At 40.4% G+C, this 25,714-nt stretch overlaps 2 protein-coding genes across 2 annotated transcripts in view; both read left to right on the plus strand.

Annotated features, from left to right (window-relative positions):
* Positions 1–10,880, plus strand: part of FGD6 (FYVE, RhoGEF and PH domain containing 6) — a 74,908-nt gene extending 64,028 nt beyond the window's left edge. Inside the window, exons 18-21 of the mRNA XM_050902044.1 lie at positions 1,623–1,750; positions 2,474–2,602; positions 4,984–5,132; positions 7,703–10,880. Coding sequence (XP_050758001.1) covers positions 1,623–1,750; positions 2,474–2,602; positions 4,984–5,132; positions 7,703–7,739 — 443 coding nt within the window. The 3' untranslated portion in view covers positions 7,740–10,880. The remainder of the gene's footprint in view (positions 1–1,622; positions 1,751–2,473; positions 2,603–4,983; positions 5,133–7,702) is intronic.
* Positions 10,881–13,877: 2,997 nt separating this feature from the next.
* NR2C1 (nuclear receptor subfamily 2 group C member 1) overlaps positions 13,878–25,714 on the plus strand; it is a 54,249-nt gene continuing 42,412 nt past the window's right edge. Inside the window, exon 1 of the mRNA XM_050912707.1 lies at positions 13,878–13,941. The gene's annotated coding sequence lies outside the window, so the exon portion shown is untranslated. The remainder of the gene's footprint in view (positions 13,942–25,714) is intronic.

The raw sequence follows: 25,714 nt of genomic DNA on the forward strand, positions 1-25,714 counted from the left end.
CCTCCCAGTGGGTTCATGTGTACTTTTACTCTCTGTAACTTGTATGCCTGTAAACTTCATTTTTGCCAGCTAAGCTGCTGAGATAGCTGAAGTTCTGGGGCTCTATAAAGACGTAGGTCTTTTTAGAGTCTCTTCAGCCTCAAGCCTTGGCTCATCTGGAATTCAAGAAGTTGGCATATCTGCAGCTCAGTTCTGAGGGCAAAGTCCTAACATTGCCCCCTGCACACTGGCAACATGGGTTTCAATGTAAAACACCACAGCTAGAGCTATTTTCATTGAAACACTTTCAGAGAACGTGGTACTACTGATGCCTGCTGGAAAGCAAGCCTGGTGGTAATAACATTTGCTTAGAGAGGAGGTCCAGGGTCAGTTTCCTTCTCATCCTGAGAGAACTCAAATCCGTCTTTCTGAAGGAGCTTCATATCATTATGCAGAAACAAATGTAAAATCTATGGAGGCACCTCCCAGTGAGGTGGGAATCCAGGCCCATCTCACAAGACTTGCTCTGAATTCTGTCCAAAGACTCTTGTATAAAATACACAAATGAGCCATAAGAAGGGACTGCAATAGTTTGCTGCCCTTCCCTCTGGCAGAGGCTCCAGTTCGACACAAGCTCTCCAGGGTGTCAGGAAATCTGTGATGTCCAGGTGAAATAATCAAGCTATGGCTTCCAGCATGCTGGGAGTGGCATTTGTCATGGGGATGTGGAAAGCAGCATTGACAACCCTTGAAGTGCTGGGGGAGCCTGCAATGATGGGGAAGATGGGTTGCCTGGACCACCTGCAGGTCTCTGCATTGGGCACTAGAGGCTGCTGTGCTGCAGGCAATTGCAGGTGCTTTTAGCTGGTAAAAGAGCTGCAGAGCAGGTGTGGTACAGCTGGCAATCCAATTACTCTCCTGCTCTGCTCATTATTTCAGAGCCTCACCATGTTCAGGGACAACTCTAGAAGGGGAATTAATGAAGCTTAGGGCAGCCCTACTCCTTCCAGGCTGGGATGGAAAATAGTGGTGGGTGTTGCTAGAAAAGGGGGTTTTAAAGGAGGGAAGTGTTGCAGAAGTCTTCCAAGAGAGATGAAGGAACTGCCTGCGGCGGTGGAGAAGGACAGCAAGTGCTTTGGAGATGGGAATCTCCAGAAGTGTGTGTGTGATTGCATGATGCTGGAAGAGGAGCCCTACAGCACTGAAAAAAGCTGAGAAGATAACAGATGTAGAGAATTGAAGGACAGAGTTGGGGAACAGAGGTAAAGCACAGACTGAACTGCAGAGGACAGCTCTAAAAATTTGGTGTGGTTTTTAAGACTTAATTTTCACCCTGCTTATGGGCAAAGGTAGTTCAACATCAAGAAAACAGACTTTGAAAACAAACAAGACCAATCCATTTAGTTTTAAATTTCTTGTGTTTTTTTAGTCTGATTGTGATTTGGGGGATTCTAACTCATGGTGTTGATGATACTACTGAAAAGTTAATTCAACACTGAATTTAATGTGATTAGGTGTTACTATTGAAACACTGTAATCAGAATAAAAATGTCAGCTGTTTTTAAGAAAAAAAGTCCAAGAATCATTGCCTGTGTTTAATCATCTGTGACATGAAAGCAATATATTCATCCTATGCATTTTAGATAACCAGTGCACTCCTAAGAGCGGATCCCCAGTCAACCATAAATCTCCATCAAGTGCCTTGTCTACAGTATTACATAGTATTCCCTCTGGAAGAAAGCAGAAAAAAATTCCTGCAGCCCTCAAAGAAGTAAGTGCTTTATTGGTCAAAAGTAATGCCTGGTTGGTATTATATCATCAATATTAACAGTGAACAAAATAATTCCATATTTTAGCCATCTTCTCTAGAATCAAAAGGCGAAATTCACCTGTAACAGTGGTTTGGGCCTCAGTTTTATAAGGGCAGGGACCTGAACTATGAAGCAGTGTATAAACTGCATAAACACCTGTGAGACTGATTCAGAGAGATAGTCGGAATTGTAATTTCTTTCTTGCTTCCCTGTGTTTCAAGGAATTGTGATTTACCTCTGCACCACCAGTCAATGAGAAGAATTCTACACCAAATCAGCTCTTGGCTTAAGATTAGGAAAGGTAGAGCTAAACTCTGCCTACCTACACTGGAAGTCTTGGGAATGGGAGGAAGTAATTTTTCTTCTTATATAGGAATGTGTATTCTCCAGCTGTACATGGTCCTCCATGTTTCAGCCCTCTCTTGTCCTGTTGTATCCAATTTAAGTTCCAACCCCTAGTGACTGCAGAAACCTCTTTTTCCAGACCAGATAGATGGTGGCAGACAAAATCATTTTTCTTTCAGCCATCTGAGTTAGTTAGCAACATTAACTTGAGATCAGGTAAGAATTTGACTCTTTGACAGGACAGGGCTCTGGAGATCTGTTTTTAAAAAAGCTGTACTGTGAAAACCTGGACAGATGCATACATATTCTTGGGGTTTGTTGGTTTTTTTTCTCTTCAGGTTTCAGCAAATACAGAAGACTCTACAATGAGTGGCTACCTACACAGATCTAAGGGCAGTAAGAAACCATGGAAACACCTATGGTTTGTTATAAAAAATAAGGTGCTATACACATACGCTGCTAGTGAGGTAAGAGACTACATATTAGAAATCAAATATCCAATGATAATACTGTCCTTGTAACAAAGTTGTTTATTTTTATGATCTAGAAACAAGCTATAAAATTAGATCACCTTACAGTAATTGATCTGATTGCCTTTTGAAAAGGCCCAGTGAGCTTGGTACCATAATATGCTGATATAGCTACGCTGTTTCTGATTCCAGACCTAGCTTTGAGTACCTCTGCACTGCACACCATTGCACAGTTGTAGGTATGTTCTGAGTCAGTTGAATACATGGGGGTCTGTTTGGATGCATCACACTGGACTAGTGGCAAAGCCAACATTATAAAAGCATCTTGAAGTATCTTGTTCTGCAGTTCCGTAACGTATTTTGAATGCTTGGAAAATGAGCAAACTAAATCTCTCTACTTCTCCTCAAACTGTTGTCTTCAGCCTGGAGTTGTTATTTAATATACAGTGCTGCAGTAGAAAAAAAGAAATGCATCTTATCTAATGGCATTTGCTTTTTTATTTAGAATGTGTAGTCCTATTGCAGTGTGGAATAATCTCTAACCAATATATATAAACTCTGTACATCCCAGCATGTGCTGAGGATGTAGTTTTATTGCATCTTATAATGTTTTGCAACATATATGGATGTATTGTAGCACTGGAAGATCTTGGTTTTCGCTTTTTTGTATTATATGTTATAGTTTGCTAATAGCTTTCAAGAGCAAAATATCCAAAGCATCTGTTTAAAGATATTGCTATCGCTCACTTCCTTTCAAAATGTAAGGCCCAACATATCCTGACTGTGTACAGAATTACCCTTCTTCACCCCGACTCCACCCCCACGTTAGTTATTTCCTGATTTGTGCTCAGATTTGTTCCTGGGTTGTTCCTGCTGTAGTGCCAACCTTTATTTTAGAACTTCTGAATTATGTCCAGAACCTGTGATGTTATTTCCACCACAGCACTGGCAATAGTAAAAAAACTAAGTAGTTCTAAAAATATCTTAATTATGTACAAAACAATTACTTTTGCAAAGATTTGAAAAATATTTTAGAGCATTGTGTCTCTTCTGGCAGTTGCAAAGGAGACTTTGGCAACTGTAAAGAAAGACATATTAGTCTGTGACAGTTACCTTAAATTTTCTTTTGCCTGGCTTCCTCTGAGATATCAGCCTTCCAGAGTAGCTTCAGTTTGCAGCTCACAATCACAAAATTAACTCTTTCCTATTTTCTTTAGACTAAGGATTATCTGTCCTTATTTTTCATCTTGATGAGCCATTGCAGGAGACGTTGTTTGGAGAGTCTCAAGGGAAGGTCCAGTGTGGCCTTAGCCAGGAAACCCCACTTAAGCTACTTACATTAGTTCCAAGTGATATAAAGATCAGTGGTGAAAAGACCACTTATTAGTGGTACAAAGACCTAAGATAGTAAAAGATTGCTAAGCCTTACTTGACTGTTTTCCAATATCAAGAAATGCTGCTTTCACACAATACTCTTGTTTCAATGTAGAGGCAATTACCAAAGTCTTCACCTGATGTGTCAGTGTTTTATGTACATTCTTTGTTTATTTTTTCTATCCGTAAGCATTGCAGGACCCTGCCTAGTTACAAAACACTGTTTTGGAATTTGCACAAGATGAAAATACTTTTTCCCCCCCCCCTTCCAAAAATGCTGTGCATTGTATTAATTAAAAGACAAGAGTATAAAAAAAGGAAGCAATTGAGATGAATGAGGAAGGGAAAGGGTTGCCTTTTTAGCCAGGTTTTGAAATTAAATGAAGAGAAGGTAAAAAGGTACAACGTCTCTTGCTATTTTTTCCTAGCCAACCACTTGTGAACACTCAGCAACTTTTTTTCCCTATCCTGTTAATTTTTGGCAACAGAAAGCAAAATAAGTTCAGCCATCAAAAGTATTTGGAGTGTGACTCCAGTGCTTGAGAACATAGGTTACATCTATAGCTCCTCCTTTTACCATACTCAGTGCAGCTAATAGCATCCCATATCACTTTTAAGACCTGAAAACTCACTACTAAGGTTATTGGAGAGAGCACTGGGCTCAATGGACCTTTGGTCTGCTGCCAGGTGGTAGTCTATCTTTTGATATAAGAAGTCCTTACCAGGCAGAATGATGAGACTGTACAGTGAAAGACAAGGTAGATGTTACAGGGAAATAAAAAGGGGAACAGCAATGTTGAAGTCTACGAGGTTTTGTTATTTCCTGTCCCCTGATTCGTGCATGGAGACTATAAAAAGCAGCATTTTGTGCATGACTATTTGTAACAACTTGTTTGTTGTATAATCTCTTGCGATGGTATGGTGCATGAGTAAAGTCTAAATGCATTCCTTAGTATCTCTTACAAGCTCTAATTTTGTCGTTTGCTTTTTTCCCCATAAAATAGGATGTGGCAGCATTAGAGAGCCAGCCTTTACTGGGATTCACAGTCAGTGAAGTAAAAGATGAAAACTCAGAGTCTAGAGTGTTCCATTTACTGCACAAAAACACTTTATTTTACATATTCAAAGCAGATGATCCCCATTCAGCTCAAAAGTAAGAAACTATTTGAATTAATTTCTGTTACTTTTTTCTAGAAAATGTTTCAGAAGAATGTTAATATTCATAGATAAAGCATATGTAAAAAAGATGCATATTATGTAATACGTAAATAAAACTTTTAAATTAAACACAAGGTTGCGGTTTCAGTAGGACTTCTTGAATGCTTTAAATGAAGAAGCAGACTGTCCTCTGCAAAAGAATGAATGTAGGAGAATGGAAAAGTCTAAGATAAAATAAGAAATCTTTCTTTTTCCTAGCCCATTCCTCTATCCCTGGTCTGCTCAAGTGAAAATTGAACGTTACTTTTGGAGAAATCCAGAAAATGTGTTTTAAGAATTAACTGGTGTGTCACTATTTTTTATTTCCAGCTGTAAATTTTAGTTATTTTTAATGCATATAAGGCAGTGAAAAATAAAGCAACCCCTAAAAAGTAAGGGACAGAAGTTTGGAGTGTGTGTGCAGATGTGCATGAGCACCTAGGCACGCTTAATATGTTCAGACCAAAAGCTTGAATGCAAAGAACACTCACACAAGCTGTTTCATTTCAAGTCCTGGTGATGCGTCTGAGTTTGGAGTCATATTTATCAATTCATGTATTGTGTGTGTTTTATATAAAATAACCTAGAAGCTTGGTCATTAATCAGTAGAAAATATTTGCTATATGAATCATGGAGTAAACTAGAAATGAGCATGGAAGCAATACATTTAAGTTATCTTGCCTATATGCCTGGCTTATCTGACTGGTTTCACTGCAGTTTTCTCAAATTAATTTTACATTAATGAAATAGATTTCAAGCGCTAACTAGTCCATTATTAATACTTAAGCATTCAAATGGCTGCAGGTATAGTTTTGTGCAAATAGGGATATTCTAAAAACCAAAGTACCCAGGACAACTGAAAATTTGGAACAGCTGAGAACGTGCTTAATGACACTTCTCTACACACAAAATCTGGAAGTCTTTGATTTTTGGAGGTATTTTGTCTTGCAGATGCACACAAATGTTTCCTTGTTAATTAAGATACTATTCTCTTGTTTCCACTGTGTCCTCATTTGTACTATATAAAACAAAACTAGAAGAATCCAAGGCATTCAGTAGCTTTGTTTTCCTATTCAGACAATGGCTTTTGTCATCAGTAGGAAAGCTTGAAATTGAACATACTTTATTTTACTGAGGCTAGGAATAACATTAAGTACCTTAAATTGCAAGCTTTCTCCAAGTATTTAATATCCTTAGGAGATTTATGCTGAACCTCCAGAATAAATGCTGCTTTGATAGCATTAAAAGAAAAAACAAAGAACATGCTGTTGGCCTTTTTGCATCAGTGGACACTATTTCTTCCGGTTAGGGCCAAAGAAATATCTGATGTATTTGTGTAAGTGCAGTAATAACTTTTAACAGATGTTTACTTTTTGATGAGCTTTTAAATTTTGTAGTCCAGTACTATGTTCAATGCTTAAGCTGTTTATGAATTTGTTGTATTTGTATTCCATTTTAGTTATTTTTAATGAATATATGGCAGTGGAAAATACCGTGAGCCCTAAAAAGTAAGGGATAGAAGTTTGAGTTGTGTGTGCAGACAGGCATGAGCACTTATACATGCTTAATATGTTCATACCAAAAGCTTGAATTCAAAGAACATGCACACAGTTACAGAGTTAAACACTCAGGGCAAGGAAGAGCCAACATCTGTGACTAACATTTAGATACCTTGTGAATACTAAGACAGGTTTGAATTTCCATGATAAAGATAATTTTACAGTCTTTGTCAGTTCTTGCAAGATTTTCACTCGGGGAAAAAAACCATCAGTATTTGGGCCCCTTAAGTTTACATGCACACAGTTCAGCCCTCACTCAGAAGACAGAATTACTCCATTTTTTACTGCATTTGTCAGTGTAGCATCAGAGTGCTTCAGAAATATTAATTTTTGCAGCATCCTTGAGAAGGTGAGGATGTTTATCACCCTCATAATCAAGTAGGAACAGAAACTACAGCTATAGGGGGTAAAAGTATCTGAATATTAACTTTGAATTTCCAGTTTGAGACACCATGGATCAACTGTTTGGGACTTCCCCCCCTTTACACATACTTGTATTTTCATGGATATAATGTGCAGGGAATCTGTTAATGTGTGATTCAGTAGTAGCACATACTGTGTGTGTGAATACGGGCAAGTTCTGTCATCGTGCAAAGGCACCATTCCTCCACCCAGCCCATGTGCCCTGCGGCTTCCTCCCTCAGCCCCACTAGTCCTTCACTAATAGCCTTGTACCAGCTGCAAAAGCAGACGGCGTGGGTTATGCAGATGGTTACCTCAGTTACAGCAGTGTCCTGATTCATCCTAGATCATGTTTGCAGTGAAATAAGAGTATTGGGGTTTTTTAAAAGGTATGCAATCATGTTATTAAAGTTGGCATAAAGAACCTTGGCATATCCTACTTTTTGAGCATTTGATTCCCCAGCTTCAAGAAGATGTTACTTCTTGTGTGAATCTGTAGCTAGTCACAGCAGTGTGATTTATACTTTTACCAGCAACTTCCTAACAGTGTTTAATTTTCTAACAGGTGGATAGAAGCTTTTCAAGAAGGCACCATATTATAGCAGTGTCAGCATCATGTCTGAAAGTTTAAAGGAAAATGTCCGAGGATGGTGGTAAAACAGAGTACAGCAGCTGTTCAAAGAAACGGAATCCCGCCACCTCAACCTACACAAAATTGTATATTTGTCAGGATTAGGAGTTGTTGCATTTTTAGTGTAAGGTAATATTTTTTTAAAGAATTGTGTGTATTTCTGTGTTGATACAAAATGTGTTATTTATTAAATTCCAATGTTTACGTTAATGGTCAGAATTATTTGTGAGGTCTGCAATGAGGTCCAAAGTGGCCATGTCTTCAGAATGGCAGGTGGTTGGTCAACATATTCCTAAAGTTTGTGCTTTTTTAAAAAAACAAAACACAAAACAAATCTGTTGCAATTGTACAGTTCCTTGTGATTTTTGTATAGGTCTTGAGTTGCTGATGCTCACGTTGCAATTTAGCAAGAACAGATCAGAATAGGAATTTCAAAGGTTTTGGATCTTTGTTGGCTACGTGAACTCCTTTATGAGAAGTTGTATAATATTGCTGCTCCTTTCCTTGAATGGCCGTTGAAATCTTGCATACCAGTACTTTAAAATGGCACAACAAATTCTGTATCACGGAAGCAATTGCAAAGTACGGTTCAATTATTCAAAAAGAGAAAAGGGAAAAATATTTTAAAACAGACTTTGCAATTACAGAGATAAGGCACTAGAGCTTTTACAGTACTACTGTACTCGAGTACGTTAATCATTGTACTTCACAGTACATGTACTCAATGCCAAAGAGACTAAATGAGTTATCTTCAAACAATTGCAGGATATATTTTCTTTTATGTTTCCAGTAGTAATTTAAAGCAGAGTAAAAAATACATTTTTGATATACAGGGAAAAGACAAAATATCTTATTTGTTTCAAAACTGTGTCAAATGAGTTCTGTACGCAGTATGAAACACTGTATAAACTATTGTTCAAAGAACGTTAAACAAATACATGCACCCCTCCCTCCCAAAATTTTAAACTATTGTATATTTAAATATTATGTTTAAACTGGAATTGCCATACTAAGAAAACTCAGCTTTTTTAGTGCAGATGGCATTGAAATGTATCCCATTCTTTGAAATACCTTTTGTTTACACTATGATTTGTTCTGTTTGACACTTTAAAACACAATTCAGTTTTAAGTGTTTGGGGTTTTTTTTCTTTAAGAAAATTGTTGGTATACCTCATTAGGAAATACTTACTGATGATTCTGGTGCATTTATTCTATTTAACTTGTGAAAAATTTTTAACACTGTAATAGCATAAATGGAACTAGAACTATGAAAAGAAGCCATTTTTATGTCAAATGCGATGCATAATTTTACTGTATGAACACTTCTTAGTAGTCCTCCAAATCGAGCTAGTTGTGGTAACAGAATTAAGAGCGATTAACTTTTAATTAATAGTTTGAATCCACATTAATAATTATTCTATGGCCTCACAAAGGAAAGAGAATAGATGGTAGAATAGCTAGTAGTCATCACAGAAAGGCCAAGAATGAAAATGCAAACCAAAATTCTCTTACTCCCTCAAATACCTCAAGATCAGGTCTGAGATACTAACGTAGCTCTGAAGAAGCTTGTTTTTCCAGAGTTTCTGTTAAGTAAGTAGTGGGCTTGGAAGCCTAATGCTTAATATTAAGTATACAAGTAACTTAATTGACTTCAAGCATTTCAGCAGAGTACCTTTCTGAATCAGGGACTTAAGGCTGTAGATCTGGCTTCCCTCATGAACACTAGAGATTTGACCAGATAGTGTTTGAAATTCAGTGGGAATCTGATCAAAGCCTTTATTCTCTTTTATTTTAATACGAACATGATAAATGAGTATTTTTCTCTTGTTATATATAAAGGGCTTTTACTTAATTTTCAAAACCAGCTGCTGAGTGAAGCCATGTAAGCTATTAGCATGTCTCTTCGGAGTGATTTCTGACATGCTTTTTACTGTATCCAAAACAAAACTGATACCAATGTAACATAGATATGATGTGGCTCTTCCAGTTGATATTATCAAAGGGAAGAGCTTCTTAATATTTTTATAGGGACTACACACCAACTAAGATGGAAAGCCACGAACCGGCAAATGAATCTGAAATTTATCTAGGAGCAAGCTAATTTAATTTCAATTTATGGTTTGATATTGATCTCCCTACTGCAAAACAGAGCAATAAAAGTCAAAACACATACTGAATAAGGTGCCCAAGTTCTGCCTCATGTGTGGTGTCAAACTACCTCTCAAGGGTTTGGTGCAGAGTGAGAAAATAGTTTAAAGTGTACTGTAAAAATCAGAGGACTTCTTTCAGAAGCAGTTGATCAATCAAAAAATCTTTGTGACAGAAATAGATTGGAACGGAGCCTTAAAAACAATAGTACACATATTGCAGTCTAATTCTATGTGAAATAAATTGTCTTTGTAAACGTGTTTGAATATTTTGTTTCCTCTTTCTCCAGCACTAGTGCTTTGTGTCATATGAAGAACCCACAACATGGGCATTTTCATAACATTTTCAGATAGTTGCTTTTCAAACTTACCCTATTTCTCCAGCTCGCCTCCCATTTTGATTGCTTACCATCAGAAGTAAAGTATTCACTTCTTGATTTGACGAAACACTAAAACAAGACCAGAAGTTTTTAAACACCTGGCTACCTCTTCTTATAAGAATCTATAGTTAATAATTAAATTAAGATTGGTTAGTACAGTATGAGACAAACATTAGCATTGAATATTAGTTCTAGCATCTTTATTCTTGGATAAATGAAACGTTCTAGGATCGTGAATTCTCTTTAACTTAAAACTATTTTTTGTGCCCCAAGGACTTAAAACAAATGGATAGCTGAGCAGCTATGGAACAGATTTTACTAAATATTTTTTGTGTGTGGAAACTTGATTACTCAATTATGTATATTACATCATAACATAAAGAGATGTTTGGAAAGACACATTCAATGGATTTGTTTGCCATAACTGCTGTCCCCTGTATTTACCATCCAAATAGGACTGCTCCAAATAAAAGCCTAAATTGTACTGTCTAAATGAAAGAATAGAATCTTTATTTTGTAAATGAAAACAGTTTAAAGTTGTAAATATTCCTGTGGATATGTATCATTTTTGTATAAATAAATTCACATTAGTTGAGCCTGCATTTTTTTTTTTAAATATTTTCAGGTTTTTATGTATTACGTAATTTGTGTATTCATTGATTTTCAAATGGCAGAGTTTGCTGTCATTATCCTCCACATCAGTCTTGCTTTAAAATTCCTTCTACGTTTTGCCCTTATGAACAGAAAACAGCCTGAAAAGGTGGGCTGTGTGCACAGACTGACACTGCTGCTGGATCTGACCTCCTGAAACACTAGTTTTAAGTGAATTATCTTGCTCACGTCAGCCAAGACACTATACACTCTTACTACCAAAACTGGTGTCTTTGCTACGAAAATTATTTCCATCTTCCTGTCCTTCCTTAGCTGCGTCATGCTGTCTAGTTCTTCATTTTCTGTTCCTTCTTCCCCAGCCCCCCAAACTAAAAGCCCATGCCTTCATGAGTTCACGATGTTTGTTTTCTATAGAGCCCTTCCACAACCGGGTGCAGAGCCTGTGCTGGAATGCAGCTTGCAGACAAAGCGCGACAATCCCAAAAAATTGCTCCTGAGCAGGTCCCACCTGTAGGTTACCAAGCAGTGGGGTTTTATCTCCTGAAGCCACCTCCCAGGCCTGGGGCATGACGGCCCTTGTGAGCTTCATCAGCCCAGGAATGAACAAGGCTCCCTACGCCGATGCAGTGTGATTTACAGGTCTATGAGCAGAAACTGTAGCTGCAGCACCAGCTGACTAGGATACATTAACCCATAGAGAAAGCAAATTCATTAATGCAATATTCTTGAACAGTTATCAGTGGTGATAAGACAGTTCTGAAACATAGGGTGCAGGATGAGAGGACTATTCTCTGTCTCCTGGTGAACAGACACACCCATTGCCAAGAAAGCATACTAAGAAACCGTCATTCTAAAGAATTAAGGGAGTTACGTCCATGTGAAGGTCAAATGAAAGGTGTTACATTAATAAATCCTTTTGCAAAATCCAGTTCTGCTGTATCTATTAAAGTATGCCTGAATCACACTGTTTCGGTTGGCATAAGTATTTTAGCACGGCCTGTAAGGGAGAGATTTTTCTGTCAGGTTAGTTATGCTGCCTCCTTGTACTTCTCTGACAGATGTTTGAAAGCAGTTTTTTGATAACTTGCAGTAACAGCATAAAGGGTTTTGCTTCTCTGCATGTTTTTGATAGGGATGTGTCTCTTGTAATCCTGGCTGACACAGCTACATGGACGTGCCTTTGTAATACAGATCAAGTATGAATTGGGTCACTTGCTAAGAAAAAAAATCAAAACATGTTTTATTGGTTACAGTGACATTTCTGCTCTATCGAGGATATCAGAATACTTGTCTGAAATAAGCTTTGGTGCAAATTCCTTGGTATTTGTTAAAATTAAACTGCAATAAGCTCCTTCATTTAGAAAGTGGATGTGCAGCTCAGGCTAGTTTGGGAAGTGACAAGTACTGTAAATGGAGAGTGCTGTAACATTTGACACTTTCAGGAAATGCTTAGCAAGTTAATTGCTCCAATTTAAAAATTCTTCATAAGGTTCATTTGCATTTGGCTTTTGGGAACGTGTTTGATCAAAAAGCAAAATATGATGCTTGCAAGTACTGCCTGAACTAGTCATCTTGAGCTTTAGGGTAGCTAGGTGCAAGTGCAGCTGTGGGACTGGGAGTGGGAAGAAAAGCAGCAAAGGAACTGGCAAGATAAGAGCGTGAATGATTTAATTAATGTTAACACATAAATTGCTTGTATTCTTTGGGGTTTTTTCATATCTCCACGTCTCAGATGTTGATGCTTATGTCATCTGATCCAGTAGAAATTGCATAAAATGGTCTAAATGAATTTCAGATAATGAAATTGTGCATACAGCCCCGGTGGCCTAAATGATCTTGAAGTTCCTGCCGATCCCTAACCACAACTATACAATCTTCGTTGAACAGATGGAAGAGGAGGGGGAAAAAGGGACATATTTAAAGTATAAAACTCTTACTTAAAATCAAGGTCACTAAAATAATTAGCATAAACTAAGTAATTAGCTAACACAACTTTGATCCAAATGAATGTCGAAACATAGCCAGAACAGCAGTAAGTTGTTCCTTTGGCACTTTTTCGAAAGCCCAACTCCAGCAGGGCGTGTGCTCATTAGCAGCCAGGCTCCCCATTGCCTTTCCAAACCCTGTTCAGAGCTGTGTTGACATTTAACGAAGTAATTTGCTGCTGCCATGCTAGCGGAGCAAGCTCTTTCAAACACCGCTGGTTGAACTGCTACAGTAACTGCAAGGGTAACTCAGAGCGTGTAGAAGCAGTTTATGTCTTCATCCCGTTGCACGTTTCAAACCCAATCTGCAAGCCTCATCTATGTATTTGCCTCAGCGGGAAGACCCCACCAAGCTACCCAAAGCCGAAAGCAAACGCTTTGTGCCTGTGATGTTGAAACCTGACACGTTCCTGGTCCCTTGCAGAGAACTGCAGCGGGGATTTGGCGACTCGAGTCCTCCTATTGATGGGCACGATAATGCCCGCAGGGCTGTTAGAAGCACTGGGGGCAGAGCCACGTCTCCCCATCTGTGAGGGAGCTTCGCCTCAGGCGCCTCCTCCCGAGGACCGCTTTGCTCTGGGCCCGGCCTGCTGCCACCTGCCCACGGCACCTCAGCTCTCGGTGCTCCCCACGGCACCCCCAGCCCCACGGTCTATGCCCGGTGGCGGCAGCGCCCGCCAGCGCGGACAAAGGGCCGCCCACACCCACCGCGGCGGCGTGAGGCGCAGCGCTGCCGCCGCCCCGCCCCTAGGCGCCGTTAACGGCCGCCGGAAGGGTGGGGAAGGTGAGGCGGGCGCGACAGCGTCGCCCCGGGCCCGGCCCCGCCCCGCCCCGCGCGGACACCTCCCCGCCGGGCCCCCCGGCCCTCCCCGCAAGGCGGCCGGGCGCGAGCGCAGGCGCAGGCGCAGCCGCCGCGGCGGGGCGGGGCGGGGCGGCGCCGAGCGGAGCCGAGCCGAGGGGGCGGGGTCGCGAACTCTGACCTCCGGGAGCCGGAGCCGCCGCCGACAAATAAACCTGCCGGAGAGGCCGCCGGGCGCTGAGCCCGCCAGGTGAGCGACTCCCCCAGCAGCGGACGCGGCCTGGTGGCGGCGGCCGCGCGCTAACGGTGCGGGCCCGCGCGGCTGCCGGCCCGCCGCCTCCGCGGAGCGGGGCGCCGCCCGTCCCGTCCCGCCTCAGGCCTCGGCGCGTCCCGCGGGCGGCCCCGCGCCCCCCGACCTTTCACCTACAGGAACCGCTTGCGCCTCCCGTCGCCCCGCATCCGGGCGGTGCCGGCTGCCGCTTCCCGCTGGCGCGGCGGGCTCCGGCCCCTCCTGCTGGGGAGAGAGAGCCGTGGGGGGAGGCGGCGGCAGCGGCGGGCGATGCCATCCTCGTGCTGGGCTCTGCCCGCCCCCCCCCCCTCGCCCCGGCCCCGCGCAGCCATTTTGTGCGGGGCGCCGCTCTGCGGCCCCGCTGGCCGCGGCGGAGGGCGAGCCCGGGCGCTGGCTCGCCGCCCCCTCCACCTCCCCACGTCCTCTCGCCGCATCCCCGCGAAGCCCCCGGGGAGGGGAGAGGCGAGGGCAGCCTGCCGGGGGGTGGGGATGTGCTGGGGGGAGGACGCTAGGCTGAAGCTTGGCCGCCGCGCGTCTCCTTCCCTCCCTCCCTCCCTCCTTCCCTCCCCGCGGCTGCCGTGCGCGGCCTCAGCCCTCCCGGGGGGGTGACCGTGCTTCCCCCCTGGCCCCCCCAGCCACTCTGTGCCTACTGACTCTATCACCCCGCTGGTTCGCTCTTCTCAAGTATCTCTGGTGGCTGTCTGGGTTTATTTGGGTTAAGGTAGTATGTCCTGTATAACACCCGGTATTATTTTTGTTGGAGCAGATGACCCTGTCGCTGTTCCTTATTTTGTCTCGTTGGGTGGGGTTTTTTTTCAAAGCTGCGGGGTTTGTGGGTTCTTTCTTTTCTCAGTGCTGCAATATATTAAGCACAGCTGTCTAAAAGCACAGCCCTGTACCACAGGATGAACTACGTTTGCACGTTGTGGAGGGAAGAGAGGAGATGGCATGTGTTGTGCAAATAAACTTACACACAGGAAAAAAAAAGTCTTTTGATAGTGGTTTTACTGCAAGACAAGTGTGTGGACATGATTCTTGAAAAACTGAGTTGGACATTCTTCATATGTGAAATCTCTGATCTGAAGCTATTGATATCAGCAAGGTGGACTTGGGAAAGTGGTGTAGTAGGAAGAGCTGCGTCCACACCTACCATAGAAAAATAAGATGGCAAAAGATTCAAATAGTTTTCTGTGGGACAGCTTCCTGGTTTTGGAATCAGCATTGTATAAGTAGAAATATAAGTAGCAGGGGGGAGGCAAAACATCACATTACTGTGCTGGATGAGGCAGTGTTCACCTGGTGACTCTTTCTTCTACACTTTGTAACTTTGGATGGCTTTTTCTGTAACAGCTTTTCTGCCTGAAAATAATTCTATAAATATTTTTCCCCCTCCTTAGTCCATGGTAGCCAGTTGTGACATGAGATGTCCAACAGAGCATTTAGCCCACAGCTTACTCCTTGCTGTACAACTTTCCTCAGGGACACTTGTTTGAGGGAAGTCTTAAGATCTGTGAAATGTTTGACTGCTGCTGTCTGTAGCTCTTTCTCCAGAGACATTGCAGACCCTCTCTTATCACAGGACTAAGTATTTTCATGTGATGGTGGTCAGCTGTATGTGTGCAGCTGTATGTATGGTAATGTAAGGAACATAGCTGACATCACCCGGTGGGGTGTACAGTCCTCAACTGCTTCTGCAGTTCATGCAGACTGCTGTAGCTGGATGATTGGACACCACTTGCTAAGGCTGTTGCGTTCTGTAACAACAGATCAAGATGCTTATTACAGAAAAGAGCTTGCAGTAGATTAACTAGCCTTAGCTTTTCCCCTCAATTCTTACTAATATTTCTGTTTTTCTTGCTGTTGTATTTTCGTGTGAAATGTTGTCTTGAAGGGAACAAATTTGGTGGGAGTTTTGATATCTTTAAGAACAGCCATAGCCCAGGCTAGATTGTGGGATAGGAGGGGAGAATGGTTTTTGTTTTGGGGTTTTTTCAAAGCCTGCCTTGATTTTTCTGATCAAGTTTTTTAGCCTCTGAAGACAAAGCCTTAAGCACTGTGTGTAACTCTGAAGCTAACTTTGCTTTGACAGAAAAGGGGTTGGACCAGATGACCTCCAGAAGTACCTTTCAACATGAATTATTTCATGATCGTATTCTGTGATTAAAGTTGTAGGGGGGTAGGCACAGGGAATCAAAACAAAAAAAAACCAAACTACTGATACTATAGCATGCAGTTAAATAGTTCACATGCAAAATATAATTACAGAATGCTTAAAGCTAATGTGCTAGTCCAGTGAAAACTGGCTTTCATCTATAATGTGAAATCTAAATATTTACACTGGTAAGATTAGTTTGCTTGTTCCCTATGCTGATACTCAATTTTCATTTTGATTGATTGTGTGCTCATTGTATTGTGCAATTAAAGTTCATGCAGCCAGTGAAATTGCTGGAGTTTCCTTACAGTTTGTGAAGGAAAGCAGTCTCCCTAAAGAAAATAACCTGTGTCTAATGTCTGGGTCAAAAAAAACCTAAAGAACCCAGCACCTCTTGCTTAAAGTAGGGAGCTTAACCATGTATAAGGAATAGAGCGGTGTCAAATCTTTAACTTGTACATGTTTGTTCTGCTGGCGGACAAAGCGTGGATCTCAGCTGGCAGTGCTGCAGCTGGCAGAGGGTATGTGTGCCTTTCCTGCTTCAGCAGCCATCCTGGCTTAAGCAGTTTTACTAGTAAGCTTTGCTGACCTGAGTTATTTTGGTTGATACAGGTCAGGGAGCTCTCATGTGAGTATCTGCTTTCCCAGGCCTGTGGGGTTACTAACATCCACTGTGAGGAAGCGGTGAGCAGCTGGGGTGGGTGTGGGGGCCACAGGCTGTGGCTGGCACAGCTGTCTGCCTGTGCTTTTTTGTCACATACAGGCTGCAGCATGCAACCCAACAGTGACCATCAGGGAAATCTAAACAATGTCTAAGTTACTTTCTGGTAAACTTTTTACGTTTTTTCCTCAGTGCTGTTTCAAGCTGCTTTTAGCACTTTAAACTTATGCCTGTACATTACTGGCATAAGGTAAGCTGCTGAAAAACAGAATTTCATCAGTGTGAGAATGATGGATAAAACTGCAAAGGTACAGTTAATCAAATTCTTACTCTTGTGTATGCAGACCTGTCCATATTCTTACCCTTCAGTCAGCGGCTTTTGATTCCAGAGATTACTGTGTTAGTATTTACCAAACTCTTAAAGCAACAAAGGATTTATCTTCTGAAGAATCAAACTCTTAATTTCCAATTCTCTGAGACCAGAGAAGGCTGGTTGTGCTTTCTGAGCGAGTCCCATGTATCTTATGATGCAGTGCTGCAGATTTTGTAAGGAAGTACGTTCCTTCCTGAAAATCATGGTCTAAGAACTGCCTTTCTGTATCAATATTTAGATTAATTTTGTTGGTTTGGCCAGGCCTTCTCTGAAAGGCTGTTCTAATTTGTTTAACTTAAATTACTTTTGTTCAACTTGATAGTAAGACAGGCTGGGCTAAGCTAAATATTTGACTGCCTTTGTAGGAAGTTAAACCAGAAATTTGGAAAACATAAACCACTAAAAACTAAAGCCAAACCCCTCTGCTATTGTCATATTAGCTATAATTAATGGTTATTTCATTCCAAATAAGTTGAGGTTGCTGTTTATAACTTAGCAGTAACTTTGTGGTGTGAAAACTGCCCAGTTTGTTTTGGTAATATGCTGTCTTTGAAGTATTAGCAGGACAGTGTAAGTGTCAACATGACTAATGCTTTCACTCCTGACTGACTTAATCTGAATATTTTTTCCAGAGTGCTTTACATAAATGCTTATAGGAGTTAAAAAAAACCCAAAAACAAACCAAAACACACACCCTCTGACAAAATCTAATCCTGTGGAGTTGATAAAGCAAAAAAAAAAAAAACCGAAGAAAAAAAAACAGGGAAGAGGCGGGTGATGATATTTATAAAGGGATATTTTTGTCTGAAACAATGTCAACGCTGATTTACTGGAAGGATGTGTGTGAAACTCAGGGGTTTTTTTTCTGAAGGAGGTTTCTGTGGATATGAACATGTGCAAGTTGTAAGGGGAGAGTTAGTAGTAGTAGTACTGTTGAATAGGCTTGCAAGTCCTTTCCATAGCGTACCTTCATGTATCAGCTACCTCATCTATTGCTGTAGTTCAGTGAATACTCCAAGCAGTCATCTCACACCACACCTATATGGGCAATTTGATGTTACACATAAGCTGGTGTAACAGTATGGGCTTTTTCCAAAAGAAATGGTCTTATTTCTGCTTCTACCTGCTTTTCTTGTGTTACGTATGGCAATTGTTAGCTGCAGGGTGAATAAATTCAGAAGATGAACTTACCTTACAGCCATACAGTCACGAGGTCAAATGCAGAGAGGGACAAAGCTGTCAGCCAGGAGTGGGGCTACCTCTTTGTGAAATGCTGTAATTATACCACAGGGGATGTAATGCCTAAGTGTGTTCAGAAAGAAGGGTTTGCATTCGCTATGCTGTGTTAGCGTAATCTTTGCGTGCCAGGTAGGAGAATGGACCTGGCTGAACCTAATCCAGTGAAGGGGGAAGTCTTCAGTCAGATGAACTTCCTGGTCTGGTTTATTGTGCAGCTTCAGCTCTGGTGCAGGGAACCAGTTTGGGGTTTTTTCTTCCTCTACCAATGCAGGATTTTGCAAGCTTCAGGTGGAGATGCAGGCTATGGCTGACATTACACAGGGCAGCTTGACCTGATTAAATGGCTGTCTCCTTACCTAGCTCTGGCATGTAGCCAGTGCTCATGTGAGTGGATTCAGCTTGCAGACAGCCCCCTTACCTTTCCTCCTCCTTCCTTTCCCCCGTTGTTTGTGGGGCTGGTGAGCTGAATCAGCTCTGTAGCTGTTCAGGCAGGTTCTGGAGATGGCATGATAAAAGCAATAGAAGCCCAGGGCTAAAAGTGAGACTGTCCCTTTGGTGGCCCAAACTGTAAGAATGACTCAGCAGTCTCCTGAAAATTTATCCTAGCAATTCTGTTTTCTCACATCTCCTCCTCGCTGTAGCACTCACTTACATGAAAAAGCAGTGAGAGCAATGATTCTAAATTAATTGTACAGGCATGCCTGCAAATGCATCTCTTTCTCTATTTCTGTGTGCCTTTTAATTATTCCCTTATGCTTTTACAAGCATCTCATCTTCCCTTGCTTGCCTGCAGGTTGAGCTGCTTCAGTTTCCTGTTGTTATCTGTGTCTTAGGTTTGTACTCTAAATCTTGATGTCATGCAAATTTAGTAAACAGTATCTAACTGGGTGTCAAAAGTCACATAAATATTCCTTAGTTCATTGATAAAGAGAGTGTTACTCCTTTCAGTCTGCCAACTGTTCTACCATCTTGAGCAATATGGCTTATAGAATGATAATCCAAGAATAGCTTGTATAGCTTGCCTTGTTCATTGAGCTTTTCTTGTATGAAGCATGCAGCAAAGTAGTGTCATTTGTTTCACAAATGTGTTTGGATTCCTTGGCTTAATTTATTACCTGTGAAGCATTGCAGAATACTGTTCTGAAGTGTAAAGAAATCTTAGTGCTTAAACCAAGTAACAGAACCCCCTAACTCTGGCATTTTTAATCATAGAGGGATTGTTAAGTGCTTTCTATTTTATGTGTAGGTATTTATTAAACAAGTTTGGCACAGGTTATGCTGAATTCTTAATTAGTACATGATGAGTTTGAGAATGGAAATGAGGACTAGTTTCCATTTTAAGGTACAGAGCAGCTGTAAGCCCAGTGTGATGACCTCAGCTAAAATAGCGTATCCTTAGTTCATTTTCTGAGATCTGTTGAAATCATTTACTACTGAAGTAGTATGACTAGAGAGATTAAGACAGTTTCTTCTAAGAGGGAATACTTTTCCAGTTAGCTTTCCATTATATTAACCTTTTGAGCTTTCCTAAAAAGTCATGTTGATCTTCCTGTATTTGTCTTTACTGTGATATAAGAACAGAAAGTAAAGTTCACAGTAACTTCTGGTAGTCATAACTAGTTAACGTGCCTGTACCTCAGAAGTATCTAGAAAGTTCTTATGTAACTTTATTAGTTTAAATGTGCATTTGATCTTCTACAGGTGGATTTAATCTAGGAAAGACCCCTGTATTAACACACATTCTGTACATACACATCGTCATTACCAGAATCATTATGCATTTGATACATAGAGAGTCAAACTGGTTTGACAGTGCCAGCAGGGTAAGTTAAACTACTCAAATTTTACGAGCATCGTTGTTGCACCAGTAAAACTTCACTGGCCAGGGTTACGACTTTTTATTTTTAAAAGTAAACTGAAGATCTCTGGGGTGGGCAGAATTTTCTCGTGTTGTATCTTCATACCGATGCAGTTTGTTCTTGCTCATTTAAAGGGTGTTAAGTCAGAATCAAGGTACTTGATAGTGGGGCAGCTATACCAACAGTGCAATATAATAGATGTTACCATTCATATCAAATGGAGAGTCCAAACATAAAGAAATATTTTTCCTGCTACTGCTTTTAAAATCTTTAGTCTACACTGGTATAATATTTTGAAATACTATTAGTAGGAACTTCCTACTAGGACAATTAAAGTTGTATAACTTTTGTCCCTGGAGAACGGTGTGAGTTAAACATTGATGTCTTCTGAGTATAACTGTACTAGTGAAGAGGTTAGTGCTTCTGATTACTGACCCTCAAATCTGCTGGCTGTTCTCGTGGGAATGTTTCCTAACCCATTTCAGTTGAAGTAAGCCAAAAACAATTTAAAAAGTAAGTCTTTCCTAAGTTATTTTGACTAAAACATTGGGAAAACTCTGGCACATAAACTGAGGAAGAAGTAAAGGAGAGTGGTTGAATTAGTGCACGCTAATGAAAGTTCTCCACTGACACACTGGCTCATGGAGCACTTATCTAAAGTAGCGATGGAAAACCATTGGCAATGATGCCAGGTTCAACACCAACAGGTTTGGGATAACATTGATGATAGTGATGTATTTAAAAATAAGTCTGACTCCTCCTGCCAAGAAGGCTCACTAACTCATTTACTAGGGGCATAAACTAACAATATTTACATAGGATTTACATACAGAAAGAGATTCTAGTAGCATTTCATTTGAGTCTGAAGACTGACAAGAGATGCAATAAATGCACTTTAAGTAATACAGAGGAAGTCTAATGCCTCTTTCGTCAAAATGCCTGCTTTTAGATGCTGCTTCTAATAAATTGGGTTGGGGGATTGAGGTTTTGAAAAGAAGAGATGGATATATAATTCTAATACTCTCAAGCACTCAAGAAATAACTTTGAAAACAAATGCAGTGATCCTACTTGTAAAGCAGGTCTAATCAGTATAAATACAGATGCTAATATTTGTGTTACTCTGTACCTAGAGCAACAGAAGAGGAGCCTTACTGTGTTGGGTATCTCTTAAGAAAGTGATTTTTCCCTGGCCCCAGAAATTTACCACTAGTGAGAAAATACACCAACAGATCATCACAGATTGAGGCAATATAAGGGTACAAAAGTAGAATATATTGGACAGTTGGAGAGGCAGTGATCTAATCATCTTGACAGTCTAAATGTTGTCAGTTTTGACATTGTTGTCAGCAACACATGTCCTTTAAGACAAATTGAAGGAAGGTTATGTATTTGTTTTGTAGAGTTTTAGAAAGAGTGCTTCCAATCTTAATGGCAGATCTGCAGAAAGTTGCAGAAGGAAGTAAGAGCTTAAGCGGTGAACAGTATCATTAGCTAAATGGTCATGGGACAAAGCATTTTTTATCACTTCGTTTTTTAGAACCTTCATGGTAAAAGTAAAGGCAAGGATCTTAAGTATGATGTGAAAAAGGGAAACCAGTAGAGCAATAAAGCAATAATTGCTCTGGGCAACTATGGACTCACTGGTTGAAATAGCGAGCGAAGAAAATAACTTTTGCAAAAGTATTCAAAGGGAGACATAAATGAGGTAAAATTTAATTGGGCAATGTTTGCAGACAACCTAGTGCTTGATGTATTGGCAGGAGCCTTGGCTCTCCTTCCTGCTCTTGGAGTAATAATATAACTGTAATATTACAGTTCTTTTAATTGTGGGACATTATAAAGAAGATCCTAAAAGCATGTGCAGTTTTTTTCGTGTTGTGTTCTCTGGTCTCTTTTAGAATTCCAGCTCTTATCCTGTCATTGTTTTAGATAACTTTAGAAAGGAAATATAAATGTGATTAGCAGTCTTTAACTAGCATCTGCATAAAGTTTTGTTCATCTTGATTTGTCTCATTCCCTTTGAAAGGAGAACAAAGTATTCTCAAGCAAGAAACCAGCAATTATTTGACTCAATCTACTTCTTTCCTATACTAGCAATAAAAAATTTCTTGTATGTTGCCAGATTTGTGCTTTGAAGGTGTGTGGCATGGTTTGGACAAGTGTGGAAAAAAGAAGCATTTCTGAAATCAGGAAGATTCACATTAGATGAGAACACCTTGAAGATTACTTCCAGTTATTGAAGATCAATACTCAGACTGTGGCGATAGTTAATTTAAATCTTTTTCTTTACTGGGAAATGAAGGTTTGTTCTAAAGTGTTTAAGGAATATTTCCCAATTTCAGATAGCTCTGAGTTTAGAATATATTCATCATTTCACGTGAAACAATTCAGCCTTTGGGAATGTTGGCTGGAAGAAGCTTTTAAAAACATGAAAAATGTGCTAAATTTGTAAGTTTACATAATAGAAGAAAAAAACCAGCTAAATCATTTTTCCACTTAATTCTTTGCAGGGAACTTTAAAGAGTGATTAAGCATACCTGATGTGAAGTCTAACATAGGTACCTTAGGTAAGCAAAAGGTGAACTACGAAACTTTACGTCTGTCTCAAAGTTAGCTTAGAATTTGCTGATAGCCAATTCTCCTTGACCTGTCCTGCCCCCCGTCTGCAGTGTCAAGATGCACAGCCTAACAGGTAGCTACTGCTCAAAGAGGCAGCCTTGCTGCTTTGCACAACTGGAAGTGGAGCTTGTCTGACTCCACAGTGAGCCGCGTCAGGCAGCTGGACGGGCCGAAAACAAAGGGTGCAGTTGAACTGAATTATCAGCTCCCCAACAACAACAATGGAAAGGGAGGTTTGCCTTCTCCTTAATCTTCCTTTTTTTTCCTCCCTCCCTTGACTTCTAACAACATGTTCTCCCTTTTGTCTGCGATGGAATGAATCTGACTGCAAAGTAAATTAGTTCGGTGTGCTTACCTAGCAGAAGTGTTCAAGGTCAGGTTCAACGGGGCTTTGAGCAACCTGGTCTACTGGAAGGTGTCCCTGCCTATGGCAGGGGGGCTGGAACTAGATGATCTTTAAGGTCCCTTCCAACCCAAACCATTCTGTGATTCTATGGTGCATTTCTGCTATGTTAGTTTTCTGTCTTTTTAGTGAGTTGAATCGTCCTAGTATGTGGTCAACACCACCACAGTTTGGTCAGGGTGAACAGGACCTACTACCTAGGGCTGAGCTGTAATTCTGTTCAAACTGCCTTTGAAACTATGCCCTGACTCTACAAATAAGAAAGAGGTTTCTGCCAGTTCAGTTCCTTGGACTGACTCCTCACAGCATTATGTGTATACCAATGCCAGCACAAGAAGAGATTAAATAATAAAGCAAAAATGGGGAATGGGATAGGAATGCCTGTTTCAGCTAGCCATTTCAGCAGTTGAGCTGTGGCATGAAATGCTCCCTGAAAGCTTATCATTTAAACATTGAAGTTGATGAATTTTTTTCACCAGTATGCATGCTCTTCAGAGCAAAGTCACATGGTTTATTGGAGGTGATTTAAGTTAAGGCATTTCAGTACAGAGTACCATTGTTACAAATACTGGATTTGTCAATTAGTGCCCTGGTGTTTAGGGTTCAGCAAGTTAAATGAAGCAACAACACGCAGAAGAACCTACTACTGAATGTTTATGCAACTTGAAACTGCAAGTGTCAAAATATAAAACATCATGTAATTAATCTGTAAATTCTTGTCAATAATACTCTCTAATTTTGCATTATTAAAAAAAAGATAGAAAGCATAAGAGAATAATCCTGTAAAATGTATCACTTTTTCATTGTATGTAATTACAAGTCACACTGGTTACAAAGGATGTGTTCGCAGTGCATGAAGTTGTGCAGCAACGTGAGCCATAGCCTCACTTACACCATGTCAGGTAAATGAGGGAGGAACCTGATTTTCCTTAGCCTTTATTTTAGGATGTAGTTGAGCGTGACATTTGCAAGTGTCAGAGACACTAATCAGTCACAGTTTTGTCTTAAAGTCCTTGGAAATTCCAGCTCCTTTGCCTAAATTTAAGATTACACTCTTTACTTTAAGAGCTCTGATACGTAATTGAGGACCTCAGTGCAACTCCTGACAGTTAGCACTCCTAGCTGTCATCCCACTTATAATATACAGATGACCAAGGTGCTGTTGAACCAGTTGCTGAGCAGTACTCTTTACTGCATGGCGTTTTAACACAAATGGTAAAGACAAACTTCAGAATAATGCACTACTCTCTGGTGATTCAGCAACCAGTTCAGAAGTAGCTCATCCACATGTACACTTCAAGGGAGACAGTGAGATGGAGGATTAATTCAGCAGGGCGTTCCAGGTTATGCTGCCTCTGCTTATAAGTGCTGTTGAAGTCTGACCAGTGTTTCAGACTGGTCACCTGCTTCTGAGAATTTGAATCAGTGCTTTACTCACTAGCAAGAGCTGTAGTGGGACTGACTGCTAAGGAGTATTAATTTGCCAGTTGTTCTTTTGTACACAAAGGAATTTCACCTGCTGAAGTGAAGCCAGCATAAGATCGTATCCTCATAATCAGTATAACTTCGTAGATTAGGCCTGATGTACATTGGTCCTAAGAAGTCACTGTGTTTAAAAAAAAAAAATCACCAGAGGGATATATTGACATTTATCAATTTTTAACAGTCTTAGTTTAGTTTTGTTTACAGGCTTGTTTCACTACAGAAGTTTAAAAATGCAATGTTGCAACAGTGTAAATGCACCAGTACATTTTATGCCTGCAGTAGGACTGTTTCTAACTTAACTCTGAGCTTTTAAACTTAACAATTTGTGAGTCAAAGCAATTAAAGTTTCACAGCTTCTCCATAAATGGATTTATCAGTATTTATAACTCAAGAACTTTACACCTCTGCGGTATATCCTCAAAAACATATAATCACAAGCTCAATACTCCCAAAAACTGAATTTGCAATGAAATAAATAATTAAGGCTTACCAGAAGGATGGTGCTTCATGCCGAAAAACTCAATTATATATGTTTTTATTATTATTATTATTTATTTAGTGATGGCTTTGAATGACAAAACTTCAACGCAAAAATGTGAAGAGCTAATACCCCCTTCCTTTTGTTCAAGTGACAGGTTTTCTAAAAAGAATCCAGTAGGATGATTAATGTCACATCAAAAGAGGCCTCAAATTGCCGAGTTCTAATGCATGCATGAAAATGCAGAAAAACTGAGTACACTCTTCCAATGCATCAATTACTGTTGTAAACACTAATTAAAAAAACTGCTTTCATAGCTCTTTCATAATGTAGCAGTTGTCAGTTGGTACTGATACGAATTATATCTAGGAAAGAACCTAGTTATTGTGTTAGTCAAAGTTTTTTTCATAATTGTAAAGGTATACTGACAAATTCTGTCACTTCAATTATCCCACTTAAGTCCC

Source organism: Gymnogyps californianus, chromosome 1 (assembly GCF_018139145.2).
Source record: "Gymnogyps californianus isolate 813 chromosome 1, ASM1813914v2, whole genome shotgun sequence".
Classification (NCBI taxonomy): domain Eukaryota; kingdom Metazoa; phylum Chordata; class Aves; order Accipitriformes; family Cathartidae; genus Gymnogyps; species Gymnogyps californianus.